The sequence below is a fragment of the Dromiciops gliroides genome, chromosome 3 (assembly GCF_019393635.1).
Source record: "Dromiciops gliroides isolate mDroGli1 chromosome 3, mDroGli1.pri, whole genome shotgun sequence".
In the NCBI taxonomy this organism is placed as follows: domain Eukaryota; kingdom Metazoa; phylum Chordata; class Mammalia; order Microbiotheria; family Microbiotheriidae; genus Dromiciops; species Dromiciops gliroides.
Window position 1 is genome coordinate 591,757,158 of NC_057863.1, and position 15,732 is coordinate 591,772,889.

The 15,732-nt window shown below is 45.2% G+C and overlaps 1 protein-coding gene across 1 annotated transcript in view; it reads right to left on the reverse strand.

The window, feature by feature from the left end:
* Window positions 1–1,002: 1,002 nt before the first annotated feature.
* RSPO1 (R-spondin 1) overlaps window positions 1,003–15,732 on the reverse strand; it is a 29,257-nt gene continuing 14,527 nt past the window's right edge. Inside the window, exons 3-6 of the mRNA XM_043996062.1 lie at window positions 13,728–13,919; window positions 9,171–9,320; window positions 8,731–8,919; window positions 1,003–2,243 (exon numbers count right to left, since the gene is read on the reverse strand). Of these exons, the coding sequence (XP_043851997.1) occupies window positions 2,074–2,243; window positions 8,731–8,919; window positions 9,171–9,320; window positions 13,728–13,919 (701 nt within the window). The 3' untranslated portion in view covers window positions 1,003–2,073. The remainder of the gene's footprint in view (window positions 2,244–8,730; window positions 8,920–9,170; window positions 9,321–13,727; window positions 13,920–15,732) is intronic.

A 15,732-nucleotide genomic window follows, 5' to 3' on the forward strand; every position in this document is an offset into this window, starting at 1 on the left:
ACTTTATGATTGCTCTCTTGTTTGACCTGAAAGGTAGATGCTATTTTCATTCCCATTTTGCAGTTGAGGAAACAGAGGCAGAGATTAAATGACTTATCTAGGGTGCCTAGGGTCTCAGCTCCTGTAAGTGTCTGAGGTCAGATTTGAATTCTGGTCTTCCTCACTCCAGGGCTTGATGAAGGGAAGGAACAAGCATTCATTAAACACCTATTATGGGGCAGGTACTAAGTGCTTTACAAATCTTTTTTTTTTTTTTTTCTGGGTAATGTGGGTTAAGTGACTTGCCCCGGGTCACACAGCTAGGACTGTCAAGTGTCTGAGGTCAGATTTAAACTCAGCACCTCCCGAATCCAGGGCCGGTGCTTTATCCACTGCGCCACCTAGCTGCTCCACAAATATTCTCTAATTTGATCCTACCCACTGAACCACCTAGCTGCTTCTGTTGGGGAAACCTGTTCATCTGTGGGTCCCTTCTCCCTTTCACATTCAAGGATCTTCAGTCAGGAACTTTTTCCTTATAGCTCATTTTAAATCCTCTTCCCTTTTTTTAGAGAGGTGGGTGATATATATGGCCTAATGCATAGTGTGTAAAGAGTTAAGACGACTGGTTCAAATCCTGCCTTCCATACTTACTGGCTTATGTGACAATGGACAAATTATTTAATCTCTCTAAGCCTCAGTTTACCCATCTGTAAAAGCGGGGTGAGAAAATCCAGCATACTTGCCTCCACATTATTATAAGGTTCAAATGAGATAATGCAAGTATTTTAGAAACATTAAAGTACGATATTTATATTAGCTATTATGGTTCCTAAGAAGGATTTCTTTCCCTTCTTCCCTTCTCTAAGAATCTGCCCAAAGCTCCTGAGGCCTGGCCCTGCCTCCAGCCAGTTTACCTCGCTTCCCCGCCTCCCCTCCCCCCAAGCCTTACCCTTGAAAAGGAACATGGCTGGTAGTTTTCATTTTTTAATTTGAAATAAATTTTTAAGCAGTTTTCAGGGTCTGGTCTCCCCTGACATCATACCATGGACATTTAACATAGATTCTTCCAAGAGAAAGTCTTACAACCAGAAACATGAGACAGGGGAGGGAGGTAAGCCCTTTCTGGGCCAGCTTCCACCTGACAGTCGAACCCAGGCCCGTCTGTCTTTTTGGCTGCCATTGCTGCCCGCATGCTCCAGCTGGCTGACGGGTCACTGCTGGGGAAAGTTCTCCCAAACTTGTTTTGGAGGAAGCTTCTCCAGTGAATGTTCTCAGCTGAGCTGAGGGGGCCTCCCTCTGTGCCCTCCTCACCTCTGCATGGAGCCAAGTCCAAGGCACTGCAGTGGCTCTTGAAGCTTTCCCTTCTCCTACTTTTAGAAGCATGTGCTCCACAGTCTGGTAGAAAGTCTATGTGTACACATGTAGCTTGGAGGCACGTGGACGCATGTACGTGTCTAGGTTTCTGTCTGGATGTCTGCTCATATGTATGCCTAACACCTATGAAGGGGTACATGGACACATGTGCATGTCTAGTTGGATGTCTGTTCATATGTGTGTCTACATGGAGGTGTATGTGGACGCATGTACATGTCTAGGTATCTGTCTGGATATCTGCTCATTTGTACGCTTAACACCTATGGAGGGGTAGGTGGATGCATGCCTGTCCAGTGTAGACACCTGGATGCAGTCTGCCCTGTATAGGCATTTGCATCCACGTGTATGCATGGCTGTATACAGAAATATGTGCATGGGTGGATGCATGCCTTCCTTTTTACGAATGTGTGTGTATGTGCATGTGTTATGTCTGCATGTCTGTGGTGGATCTGAATGAGCACAGCATGTGAAAGCACGTCTGCCTTTTCTAGGTGGGTGGTTGTATGTACGTGTGTGCAGTCTAACTCATGTTAGGTCTGTCTGGAGGAGTATGGAGGTGCATCTGCCTTTTTGTTTTCTGTATCCACGTCTGCATACATGTACGTGCCTCGTGTACATATGTGTGAATATGATTGCAGCAGTACTCCAGTTCACTAAAGCCCTCATCTACATAGCAGCATCAGCATCTTGTTTCCAGGGCCCAGGGCCTAGTCGTCCCTAGGCAGCAAGTGTGATGGGATCTTCGGTCCCTCGATGCTGTGGCGGCTGCTGCTGCTGTCCCTTCCGCCTTCGAGGAGAGCCCAGGCGGGCTTCCTTGCTTTCTTTTCTGCTTAGGTTCCCATTGGCATTCTCCCGTCGACCCTGCCCATCCTTCCGTCTCTTCTGTCCTAGAACCGGAATATTAAGAAAAGTTTTCCAAGAGGCATTGCCCAGGGCTCTGGCAGGTGATGAGGCTTAGGGGATGGGGAGGGCAGGCAGGCAGCAAGCAGGCATAGCCCTGGGCCAAGACTAGGAGAGGAGGAGGAAGGAAGAGAGGGAGGAGAGAAAGGAGGGAGGAGGGCAAGGAAGCTTAGAGAGGGTAGGCAGGCAACAGGCATGACCCCGGGCACAGACAAAAAGGGAAAGAAGGAAGGAGGAGAGAAAGGAGGGAGGACTTCAAGGAAGTTCAGGAAGGGCAGACAGGGAGCAGGGATGGCCCTGGGCAGACACAAGAAAGGAAGGAAGGAAGGGAGAGAGAAAGGAGGGAGGACTTCAAGGAAGCTTAGGAACAGAAGGCAAAGGGGTCCCTGATCTGGATAACCTCCTAAAGACACCAAGGAGAAGCTGAGGATTGTTCAGCTGAGAGAAGAGAAAAGGGGTGGTGAGGGTGAGAAATGGGAATTACCTCTAAGTGTCTGAAAGGCTGTTGTGCAGATTAGTCTGTAATCTAAGTGGGGAGAGTGGTACAATGAAGCACCTATCAGGCTGGTCTAAAGAAGAGCTTCCACTGTTATGTAGCTGATGCCCTCATTTCTGTGTGAGGTGGCAGGGCCATAAATGTATGCAGGATACTCTTTACAGTATAATCTGGGGGCAACTAGGTGGCACAGGGGATAAAGCACCAGCCCTGGATTCAGGACGACCTGAGTTCAAATCCAGCCTCAGACACTTGACACTTAATAGCTGTGTGACCCTGAGCAAATCACTTAGCCCTCATTGCCCCACCAAAAAATTAAAAAAGGAAAAAAAAAAAAAAAGAAAAAATAAATTAATCCTTAGTTGGTAGTATTAGTTCATTTCCAAGACATAATGTTTAAAATGAAAGTGTACCTATCAGCTGGTTAGATCTGGCTCCAGTACACTTCTGATCCAACTAGATGTCCCTTTCAACTTGTATATATTCAACAATGGTTTTTTGTTTTTTTGTTGTTTTTTTTTAGTGAGGCAATTGGGGTTAAGTGACTTGCCCAGGGTCACACAGCTAGTAAGTGTTAAGTGTCTGAGGCCGGATTTGAACTCAGGTACTCCTGACTCCAGGGCCGGTGCTCTAACCACTGCGCCACCTAGCTGCCCCCTCAACAATGGTTTATTAAGCACCTGCTATGTTCTGGACACTAAGGTACAAAAGTCTTCCCTTCAAGGAGCTTAGTATAGTTCCCGATACATAGTAAGCACTTATGTAGACATAGCCCTTACATAGTAAGCGTGGTGACTGACTGATGGACACACACACACAAAATTTATACAAAGTTATTTTAGGAAATGCAGGGGTCAGGGGTCAGCAGCACCTAGACAGATTGAGATGGGCCTTGTATAAGAAGAAACTTATGAGCTGAGCCTTAAAGGGAACGAGTGAATCTGAAAGGTGGTTAAGAGGGAGAGCATTCCAGGCATGGGTTCTTTCTAACTTCACTGTATGATACTCTTCCTCCTGAACTCCGCAATCTAACCAAATTGGCCTTCCTTCTCTTCCTCACCCATGGAATTCCATCTTCTGTCTTTGTGACTTTGCATTTATCATTTCCCATACCTGGAATGTACTCTCCTCTCACCTGCTCCTTTTATATAATCTGTCTGTTTCTGTCTTGGGTATCTCTCTGTGCCTCTCTGTTTCTGTTTTCCTGTGTCTGTCTGTCCCAGTATAACTTGTAAACAACTTTCTACGTGAAGTTTTTTTTATCATAAAAGTATTATTATTTTCCAGTTACACATAGATAGTTTTCAACATTTGTTTTCATAAGATTTTTAGTTCAAAATTTCTCCCTCCCTCCCTTCCCCCCTCCCTAAGACAGAAAGCAATCTGATATAGGTTTATATATATATGTATGTATGTATGTATGTATGTACACACACAATCACATTAAAATATTTCTGCATTAGTCATTTTCTACATGAAGTTTTTACTGATTTCCCTCATTCCTGGTACTTTCTACCTTCTTCCCTTTGCCCTCCTGCCCCTGCAAGGTAGTTAGGGGGCCCTATGGACGGAGTGCTAGGCCCAGAGTCAGGAAGACCGAGGTTCATAGTCAGTCTCAGACATAGCTGTGTGACCCTGGACAATTTCTCTTAGTTTTGGTTTCCTTAGCTATAAAATGGGAGTAATAATACCACCTATCTCCCATGGTTGTTGTGAGCTTTAAAGGAGGCAATACCTGTAAAGGACTTAGCACAGTGCCTGGCATATATTAGGTGCTTAACAAATGCTTGTTTCCTTCCCCCCAAATGAGATTTTTAAACTCCTTTGCATTGATTCTCTTTATTCAGTACCTGCTCCCATACATCTTTGTTGTTGATTTCCCTGTTCATGTGAGCGCTTTGGGAGTCAGGATTGTTTCATTCTTTGTATTTACATGCCCCTTGTAGCCAGTGTAGGAGATGGAGGGCTGTGCGGAGGGAACAGTGAGAAGGTGAGCCTGCATGGAATGGACAATGTGTGAAGGAAAGTCATGTGCAGTAAACCTTGTAATCCTTGGGTCCTCTGGCATTGCTCTAACATGTTGTTCGATGGTTACAGTTGTGTCCAACTCTTTGTGACCCCATTTGGGGTTTTCTTGGCAGAGATCCTGGAGTGGTTTGTCATTTCCTTCTCCAGCTCATTTTACAGATGAGGAAACTGAGGCAAACAAGGTTAAGTGACTTGCCCAGGATCACACAGCTAGTAAGTATCTGAGGTCAGATTTGAACTCAGGTCTTCCTGACTCCAGGTCTGGTTTTCTATCCACTGCATCACTCCATCTCTTAACAAAGGGACTCTCAAATGACTTCATAGAATCCTCATTCTCCCTTCCTTTCCTATACCTCCACAAATACCATCTTCTTCCTCATTCCTTTAGGATAACATGGATCTAAATATCTTAGCAATATTCCCTGATGGGGCAATCCTCCGTGTCCATACGCAGCCTTAGGGCTGGCAGGCAGAGTGCCTCGACTTGGGCCACGTCTTCCCTCTGTGCTCTGAGAATAGGAAGCACAAGGCCCAGAGGCCAACTGGCCCATCTGGGCTCCATAGTCACAGCCCAGGGGAGACTGGTTTTCCAGCCAGGCAGGGGGTGGCCTGGGGAGAAACATGAAGGCACAAGGCATCTCTATTCCAGGAATGATCTGGCCTCCGGCTAAGCCAGGGTCACAGAATCACACAATTTCAGAGCTGAAAGGGACCTCAGAGGACCCCTAGTCCAACTCGTACTTGAAGAAGAATTCTTCCTATGGCCTCCTGACAAGCGGTCATCCAGTTTCAGCCTGAAGATCTACTGAGGCAGTCCATTCTACTCTGGGAGAGCTCCAACTGTGAGGAATGTCTTCTTGAATGGAGCCCAAGCCTGCCTCCCTGAAGCTCCCACCCAGCGATCCTAGTTCTGGAGCGAAGCACAGACTCTAATCTCTCTTCTCCATGACAGCACTTCAGATACTTCCAGGCAGCATCCATGCTTCCCCCTAAGCTTCACTTGAATAGATATTCCCAGTTCTTTGGATCTTTCGTTGTGACATCATTTCCCTAACAACTCCAGGAAAACCCATGGAATTACAAAATTCTTTTTTAATTGCTGGGGACCCATTAGTAACCATCTAGTCCAGCCCATCCCTTTAAAAGAATTCTCTGTACAACATCCTCAGTAAGTGGTCAGCCAACCTTTGTTTGAATACCTCCAGTGCCAGGGAACTTGCTGTTTACTGAGGCAACTCATTCTATTTCTGTACAGTTCCAAATGTTGGAAAGTTTCCTTACATTGAATCAAAATCCATTTCTCTGCAGTTTCCACCACAATGCTGGGCCTGGAGTCAGGAAGACCTGATTTAAAATCTAGCCTCAGACATGTACTACCAGTATGACCTTGGGCAAGTCATTTAACCTGTCTGCTTCAGTTTCTTCAACTGTATAATGGCGATAATAATAATACCCACCTTCCAGGGTTGTTGTGAGAATTAAATGAGATGATATTTGTAATGCTCTTAGACTAGTGCCTGGAACATAGTAGGCACTTAATAAATGCATGTTTTCTTCCTTTTCTTTCCCTTCCTTTCTTCCCTCCTCCTTCCCTTCCCTCCTCCCTCCCTTCCTTCTTTCCTTCTTCCCTCCCTCCCTTCCTCTCTGCCTTCCTTCCTTCCTCCTTCCTTTCTTTCCTCTCTTCCTTCCTTCCTCCCTCCCTTCTTTCTTTCCTTCTTCCCTCCCTTCCTCTCTTCCTTCCTTCTTCCCTTCCTTCCCCCTTCCCCCTCCCTCCCTCCCTTCCTTCCTATTCAGATTTCTAGAGCCAAAGAAAACAAATCTAATTTTTCTTTCAACCGAGAGATCTTCAGATGCTTGAAGATGGCTATCATATCTCCCCTAAGTCCTCCCTTCCCTAGGCTAAACATGTCCAGTTCCCTCAAATGATTAAACTCCTCCTCTCCACCAGCCATTCTCATCCCCATCTCTCCAACCATGTATTGGACAACATATCAGAAAAATGGCTCAAGAATCTAGGTCAAAGCTCCCCTCTTCCAGAAGCCCGGGGTCCTGGATTGGGGTCATCCTTCCTTAATAATGTCACCTTTTGAGCTCTGCACCACCCAACCCACTTCCCCATGGACCCTCATGCAAAAACCTGGGGTTGGGGGCTGCCTAAGGGTTAGGGATTCTGGGAGGGGACTAGAAATAGCACCTCCCTGTTCTCATGGAGATTATATTGGGTTATGTAGGATTCTCATGCCACCTTCTTCCCCCTTAACCCTAGAGGAGATGATGTTTGCCCACTACCACCTGTGCAAAGCATTCTGAAGAGTAGAAAGATCAATGTGAATAACAATAATAATAACATTTACATAGTGCTTTAAGGCTTGAAAAATACTTTATCGATGGTATCTCATTTGATCTTTAAATGAATAGGTGCTATTATTATCCCCATTTTACAGATGAGGAAACTGAGGCAGAGAGAGGTAAAGTGACTTGCTCTGGGTCACACAGCTAGTAAGTATTTGATCTGGCAGGATTTAAACTCATCTTCTTGACTCCAAGTCCAGCATTCTATGACCTGTGCTACCTCGCTATAAAAAATGCAAATGTTGGCTGCTCTTTTTCATAGCCAGCTTAATATCATGGAGCCCCCCTTTTTAGTTTTACTGGCTATCCCCATGCATGGAATGCAATACTTCCTCACCTTGCCTCTTAGAACTCTTCTTGAAGACTTAGCTCAAGCACCACCTTCTCCATGAGGTCTTTCTTGACCTCCTAACAGCTAGTGCCTTCTCCTCAACTCTCAATCAATTTGTATCTTTTGCATATACATACATACATATATATACATACATATATATATATATATACATACATATATATATATATATATATATATGCATAGGGCAGCTAGGTGGCACAGGGGATAGAGTACTGAGCCTGTTGTTCAGGGGGACCCGAGTTCAAATTCAACCTCACACATTTACTAGCAATGTGACCCTGGGCAAGTCACTTAAACCTATTTGCCTCATTTTTCTCATCTGTAAAATGAGTTGGAGAAGGAACTAGCAAACCATTCCTGTATTTTAGCCAAGAAAACTCCAAATAGGGTCATGAAGAGTTAGAAATGACTGAAACAACAGAACAGCAGCAGCAACAACAACATATTGCTTCTCTCCAGTGGAATATATGCTCCTTGAGAACATGACTGTTTCACTTTTGTCACTGTATTCCTAGCATCTGACACATAGTAGGAGTTTAATAAATACTTGATGATTGATTGATTTGTCTGCACTTTTCTAATGTGTTTATCATGTAACATTGCACATCATTGCTATCTCTATAGGTGTCTTATCCTCCTACTAGACTGTAGGTTTCAGGAGCACAGGGATTGTGTCTTATCTAAACTTTATCTTTTCCTCAGTGCCTAGCATGGAGGAGGCTAAGGAAGGACCAAACAGACAGACAGCAGATACAGGGAGGGACTATGTTTCACATAAGGGGGACTGTCTCTAGAAATGCAGAGAGGTGAAAAGGAAGGATGAGAATGACGCTGAGTTTATAGAGCAGCTTGCATATAGCGACTGGCTAATGATGGAACCTGCTTGTTATCTTGAGATTTTTGAAAAGTTCTCTGCACACAAGCAATGTGCAAAATTTTAAAAACAGGTATCAGATGAATGATGCACAAGGAGACTGAAGCAGCAGAGCCATCACAGACAATGTCTCCAGGACTGGCTGTGATGGTCAGAAGCACACAAGAGGATCTGGCTCCCTCTGAAGAGAGCCTGAGAACCAGAAATGGAGAAGTGGGATGGGCAGGGGCCAAGGAAGAGAGGGGGATCTTGGGAAATAGAGGGGAATCTTGGAGAAGTAGATGGGGATCTTGGGGAAACCAAGGGGGATCTTGGGAAATAGAGGGGGATTTGGAGGAATAGAAGGAGATCTTGGGGTCAGAGGCTCACCATCGGGACACGGAATCCTCTGCACTGTACACCTCCTGGTCTCCTTAGTGCTGGGACAGATCAAACGTTCTCCAGAGGGAGCTTGTAGCACAAGACGTGTCCGTTCTTCTGAACCCCTCCGGAAACCACAGAGCTTCTTCTTCTTGGAGCATGGCCCCCATGGGGACCACTCACTCATTTCACATTGTGCTGGGGAAAAGGATGGGGCACAAATGATAAAAGTATTGATCCTGACTCCTGGTATTTCACAAGATTATCTGTGAAGTATGACTCTCCCTGCTTTTCCACATCCCTACCTCCTCCTTCCTCCATCTTCAGAGCCCATGGGGCCAGAGTTATGGTCTCTGGATCAAGATTTCCAGATCTCCACCCACCCCTCCCCTCCCCGCCCCATACAAACACACAGATACACAGTATTAGAGCTCCCCAAGTCCCCTCACCAGGACTGCTGCATTCCATGGTACTGTTGGCCGCTGAGGAGCCCTCAGGGCAGGCTGGGTAACAGCGGCCCTTGTGAAGATATAAGCCCTCCTTACATTTTGTGCAAAAATTGTGGCTGAAGCAGGCCTCACAGTTCTCAATCTTGCATTCTGTGGGGAAAAACAGTAGAGAGCCTGTCAATTCAAGACTCTCCTATACCTTATAACTGCACACCCCTCCTATCATTCCTTATAACGTTATCTGGCTCCATACATTCCTCCAGTTGGTCAACAAGCATTAAGTCCTGACCATGTGTCAGGCATGGTGCCAAGTGCTAGAGATACAAAAAAATGGAAAAAGGCAGACCTTGTTCTCCAAAAGACTAATGAGAGAGGAAAAACTCCCTCTGCCAATGGAGATCAGGACCTTTTCTGCAACTTAGGAGTTGGCTAGACATTGAGAAGGTAGATGACTTTCTCAGGCTCCTACAGCTTGTATGTGTCAAGAGATGGAACTTGAACCCAGACCTTCCTGACTCTGAGCCTGGCTCTCTAGTTACTTTGCCTCATCGCCTTTAATTACGCTAATGACCTTGTGCCTTATGATCCAATACTGTCCCCTCTCCAATCCAGAAATTAGGCAATATCATGGTCAATGCTTAAGAGATGCTTGTTGACTGACTGGAGGATTTTTTGGAACCAGATAAAGTTATTAGGTTATGAGGGATGGGGGCAGGAGAGAGGGGGCGATTGGGATTTCAGTCTTTGGGAAGGAGAGACTCTGGAAGGGATTCGAGGGTCAAGGGCCCCCACCCCCATTCCCCCAAAGGGCCGGGGCAGGGTTCAGGCAAGAGCTCTGGGGATTCTAGCTATACAAACTCACTTTACTTCTCTGGGAAAAGGGAAGCCCTACACAAATCACTGTTCCATACCCCCTCTCCTGGGACAGTGGGCCAGAGTGAGAAAAGCACTGGATTTGGAAATTAGGAGAACCACAGTGGATAGAGTACTGGGCCTGGAGTCAGGAAGACTCATGTTCGCGAGCTCAAATCTGGCCTCAAATACTTATTAGCCGTATGACCCTGAACAAGTCACTTCACTTGGTTTGCCTCAGTTTCCTCATCTGTAAAATGAGCTGGAGAAGGAGATGGCAAACCACTCCAACACTGCAAAGAAATCTCCCAGCACAGTGGATAAAGTACCTCAGGAGGACCCGAGTTCAAATCCAGCCTGATACTTGACACTTCCTAGCTGTGTAACCCTGGGCGAGTCACTTAACCCTCATTGCCCTGCAAAAAAAAAGGGGAAAAAAGAAATCCCCCAAATGCAGTCACAAAGAGTCAGACATGACTAAAAAGATCAAGCAGTCAGATCCTGATTCTGCCACTTATCTGCGCAAGTCCTTTTTCTTCTAAGCCTGTTTCCTCACCTATAAAATAATGGGCTTCCTAGGGGCAGCTAGGTGGCTCAGTGGATAGAGCACCAGCCCTGGAGTTAGTAGTACCTGAGTTCAAATCCGGCCTCAGACACTTAACACTTACTAGCTGTGTGACCCTGGGCAAGTCACTTAACCCCAATTGCCTCACTTAAAACAAAACAAAACAAAATGATGGGCTTCCTGTGAGTCCTTTAGTAAATTGCTTTCCTAACACAGAAGTATTGGGCAGGGAGCAAGGCAGGGCTTGGCTGGGAGTACAGGGAGTACCTCTCACAACCTTCCCCCTCCCAACAGGACTGGTAGGGGATGGGGGGATGGTGAGGGGGCTGCCCTGGGCTGCCCCATTGTTAGCAATAGTCAAAGTTAAAGATCTAACCCCCTCCACCACCTGCCTGCCCCAATCCAATTCATTTCTGCTCTCCAGTGTCCTGGTGGGACATCACTCAGTCTCATATCCTTCCTGCTTTCTAGCAGGTGATTTGCAATCTCGACCACACCTACACATCTGGGTTCCTTGGTAGGAGGCTAGGGGTATGGTGCAGAAGAAGGAGGGGGGTGTCAGGAAAGGGGAGCAGGCGACAGGCACTTAAAGCCTTTTGGATCTCTTCCTCTGGCCTTGCTGTCACCCTGTCTCTACCTCCCTCAGACCCTGCCTCCCTCAGGAGGCTTCCCTGATTTCCTGCCTCCCTGGACTTGACAGCCACAAACAAAGATGGGCCCTCCCCATCTGAGGCCTAGCCTGGGGCCAGTTCTCTCCATCTCTCCATCTGGTTACTGTTGAATAAGACGTTCTGGGTCTGTTCTGGTTCTAGGTCAGTAAGGGATGGTGCAGGGCCATTGCCCAGGAAGCCTAACCCCATAGTTCTACATACATTCCCTCCCCTTCTTACCCGTAAAATGTGAGCTCCTTGAGGAGAAGGGCTGGCTTTCATTCTGTTTATAGCCCTAGGGCCTAGCATATAGTAGGCACTTAATAAATGCTTGTTGGATCAGACTTTACTTTTTAAACTTTTTATTCTGAACTTAAAAAATAAAACAAGCATTTCCATAACAAAGTGGAATGGAATAAAAGAGGATTGCACCTGAAGCTGCAGATCTATTATGTACAACTTGCTATTCCTTTTAAACTTACAACAAAGTTATCATGGAAACTCTTCATGAAAAGGAAATTTATTGTTTTATATTGAGTCCTCTAATGTTCTGCTATCTACATGGAAATGTTCTTTTTCTCTTTTCTTGTTTTGTATTTAAGTTAAAAAAGAACAAACACATTTTTAAAAATAAATGTTTGTTGACTAAAGGAATGATTGGCTCAGGGCCATGAAGACCATCATCACAAATGGCTCCCAGTTATCCCAGTGGAAGTATAAATAGGCCATGGCCTAGAGCCAAGGGTCCACAGACCACCCAAAGTGTCTCTGCATAGATTTCAGGGGGTTCATTAGTATTTTAAAATATTTTGATAATTGTGTTTCAATATAATTGGTCTTCTTTGTGATCTTATGTATTTTATTTTATATATTTAAAAACATTATTCTGAGAAGGGTTCCATACACTTCACCAGACTGCCAGGAGTCTATGACACAAAAACAAGTCAAGAACCCAGGGTTGGAGAATCTAAATCAGCATAGAATCCAAAAGTCACCTGTCACAATCATTTCTCTTGTAGAGACTGGGCACAGAAGTTATCTTCCTAGTTCTAAGCCTACATCCTTGGAGTGGGGAGGACTACCTTTTGCTCAGAAGCCTAGAAGGATGCTTAGAGGAGAAATTAGCAAGAGAGTAAATATCTGTCATGAAGAACTCACAAAATGTGGAAGACTAAAAATGAGCTCTCTTTTCTTTTTTTTGCTCAATTAGCCTTTGGCATCTGCCTCTAGTAGTATATCCACAGAAACTCCTGCAGAGGGGAAGTGAGCCTTATTCTCATAGACTCTAGAACTAAGAGGGACCTTAGAACATAAGTTCTGGAAGAGGGGCAGCTAGGTGGTGTAGTGGATAAAGCACTGGCCCTGGATTCAGGAGGACCTGAGTTCAAATTTGACCTCAGACACTTAACACTTACTAGCTGTGTGATCCTGGGCAAGTCACTGAACCCCAATTGTTTCACCAAAATAAATAAATAAAATCTACATTTGTTAAAAAAAAAATAAGTTCTGGAAGAAACTTTTGAAGACCAAATGTCAGAGCTGGGAGGAACCTTAGATTCTAGACCATCAAAGCTCCAAAAATTTTAGAACACAACATATCAGAGCTGGAAGAACCTCAGAACACAGAATGTCATGGATGGAAGGGACCTTAGAATATAGGATGTCAGAGCTAGGAGGGACCTTAGAACACAGAATCCAAGGTGAGAGGGACCTTAGAACATAAAATTTGAGAGCTAGAAGGAATCTTAGAACATAGAATATAATCTACGTTAACCCTTCTTCAAATTATGACCATCCCTAATATGTAGTTCTCTAACTCCCACCTTAGAATTTAGAATGTCAGATCTGGAAGAGAGATCTTAGAACATAGAACACAAAATGTTATAAGTAAACAGGACCTTACAACAAAGAATGTCTGGAAGAGACCTTTGGGATCATCAATGTCAAACCTTAGACAGCTAGGTGGAGAAGTAGATAGAGTGCTGGGCTGGGAGTCAGGATGACTCGAGTTCAAGTCTGGTCTCAGACACTAGCTGTGTGACTCTGAGCAAGTCACTTAACCTCTATTTGCCTTAAAAAATGACAACCCACTCCAGTTTTTTTTGCCAAGAAAATCCCATGGATAATATGGTCTATGGGATCATGAAGAGTCGGAGACAACTGAATGATTGAACAACAGCTAGTCCAAACCCAGACTTTGCAGATGGAGGAAACTGAGGTCCAGAGAATCAAGTGGCTCAAGGTAATATGTGTAGTAAGTAGCAGAGCCAGGATTCACAGTCAAGGTCTCTAACTCCAAATTCAAGGTTCTTTCCATGGTACCATGCTGCCTCCCTTCTTCCTTTAATTACCCACCTCTGCAGTGATGGGACTGGCCCTGTTGACTTAGCCATGAGATAGCAGGCCACAGAGACTAAGTGGCCAGGAACTCAAGTCACCCAGATCTGACTCTGAGCTATTCCCAGCCCCCCACCTGACCCCCCCACTCACTGATACACTTGTTCATATCGGGGTTGCGAGCATCATAGTATCCAGGCGGGCAGGAAGGCAGGCAGATTCCAACCTGCCGGATGTCGTTCCTCTCCAGCAGGATGAAGAGCTTAGGGGAGCACTTAAGGCAACCGTTGACCTCCGAGCACAGCTCACAGCCCTTGGCGCAGGCCTGACTTCCTTCTGTGCTAACTGTAGAGGAAGGGGAAGAGGAGGGGTAAGGGCAAAGACGGTAAACAGGGACTGGAATAACCCCCCCTTCTCCCTGGTGAGAGAAGCACCTCCAGCTTACCACCCCTATACCTGAAAGGGAAACGGGCAAATCCAATCAACATTCTGCCCCCTGGACCATCAGGAGTTCTCTCTGGGCCAGCAGCTATCTGCAAGCCTGTGTTACAGTCTTATCCCATTTTTCACCTTTGGACATTTGCCTAGTCTGTGTCTTGCTTTTCATCTATGCTCATTGAAATCCATTCTTTTGTCAAGGCCCAGATCAGTTGCTACCTCCATGTAGCTTTCCCTTATAAATTCCTTCCCCTCAAGTGAAAGCATTTGCTTCAAAGTTTCCTAGAGCACTTTATCAAGATGTCTTCTTTTCATTTGCCACACTCTACCTACCTTGTATTACATTTGTAATGGGGGAAACCACAAAACCCTCAACAGCATTCATTCATGGAACTGAACTGAGCTCTGTGCATGCTCCTTGGAGACCAAGCATGTGGTAGTAGGGAACTTGGTGATTACCTCTATTACACAATTATTTATGTATATGCAACATTCCCTCTATTAGATTATAAGCTTGAAGAGGGCAATGACTATGCTGTATTTATCTTTCCATCTCCAACTCTGAACACAGGCCATGACACCTGGTAGGGTGAGCCCTAACTAGCAATTTTTACACTTGGGATCAGTGGCATAAAATACCCTCAAATACCATGGGGGAGACGGGGGATGAGGTGGGTAGGGAAGAGCTCCCCTGGGGTGCTTCCCCAGAAAGAAATAAACTGTCTGGGAGCTTCCCATGTTGAGTAAAGATTCTTGTTAATTAGATACTAAGCTTAATTGTTTCTAGGCTGCCAAAGTACCACAAGTAGGATCAGTGTTCTCTAAATTTCTCTGCCTTGGGACAGAGCCCGAGTGACAGCTGATAGTCTTGTGGGATTGAATTAAACAAAAGGTGGTACTCTCTCTCCTATCCTCCAATGAACAACTATAACAGATAATAGGAAAGGGACTCCCCACCCCACTGTTCCACCATCCTCAACAGTCAGTCAGTAAGGATCACACATTTATTTTCTCTACTCCATCTGCACGCATGCCCAGGCACTGGTCACCTAAAGAAGTCTAGCTTTGGGGGGCAGCTAGATGGTACAGTGGATAGACCACCAGCCCCCCCCATAGTGGATAGAGCACCGGCCCTGGAGTCAGGAGTACCTGAGTTCAAATCCAGCCTCAGACACTTAACACTTACTAGCTGTGTGACCCTGGGCAAGTCACTTAACCCCAATTGCCTCACGAAAGAAAGAAAGAAAGAAAGAAAGAAAGAAAGAAAGAAAGAAAGAAAGAAAGAAAGAAAGAAAGAAAGAAAGAAAGAAAGAAACACTGAATCTTACATCTGGAAGAGATCCCCAGGGTCATTTAAGCTAACTCCTTGCCAAATCATGACCATCCCTAATAAGTAGACCTCTATCCTCTGCCTGATAAACCTGATAAAGGATGGGGAACTCTCTGTTATTGCAAAACAAGGCTGTGGAAGCCTAAACATAGTTAACAGTTTTTTATTTCCCAAAGGACCTCTCCATTACACACACACACACACACACACACACACACACACACACACACACACGGTAAAGACTATGTTAGAGGAAACATACATGTATGTTTCCTCCACCATACTCCTTACCCTATTATGGACAAAGATGCTATACCACAAAATTAGGTTAAGAAACCCAACCATCCATGGACAGGGTGGCATCACTGTGCAATATAAAATATTCTGGCT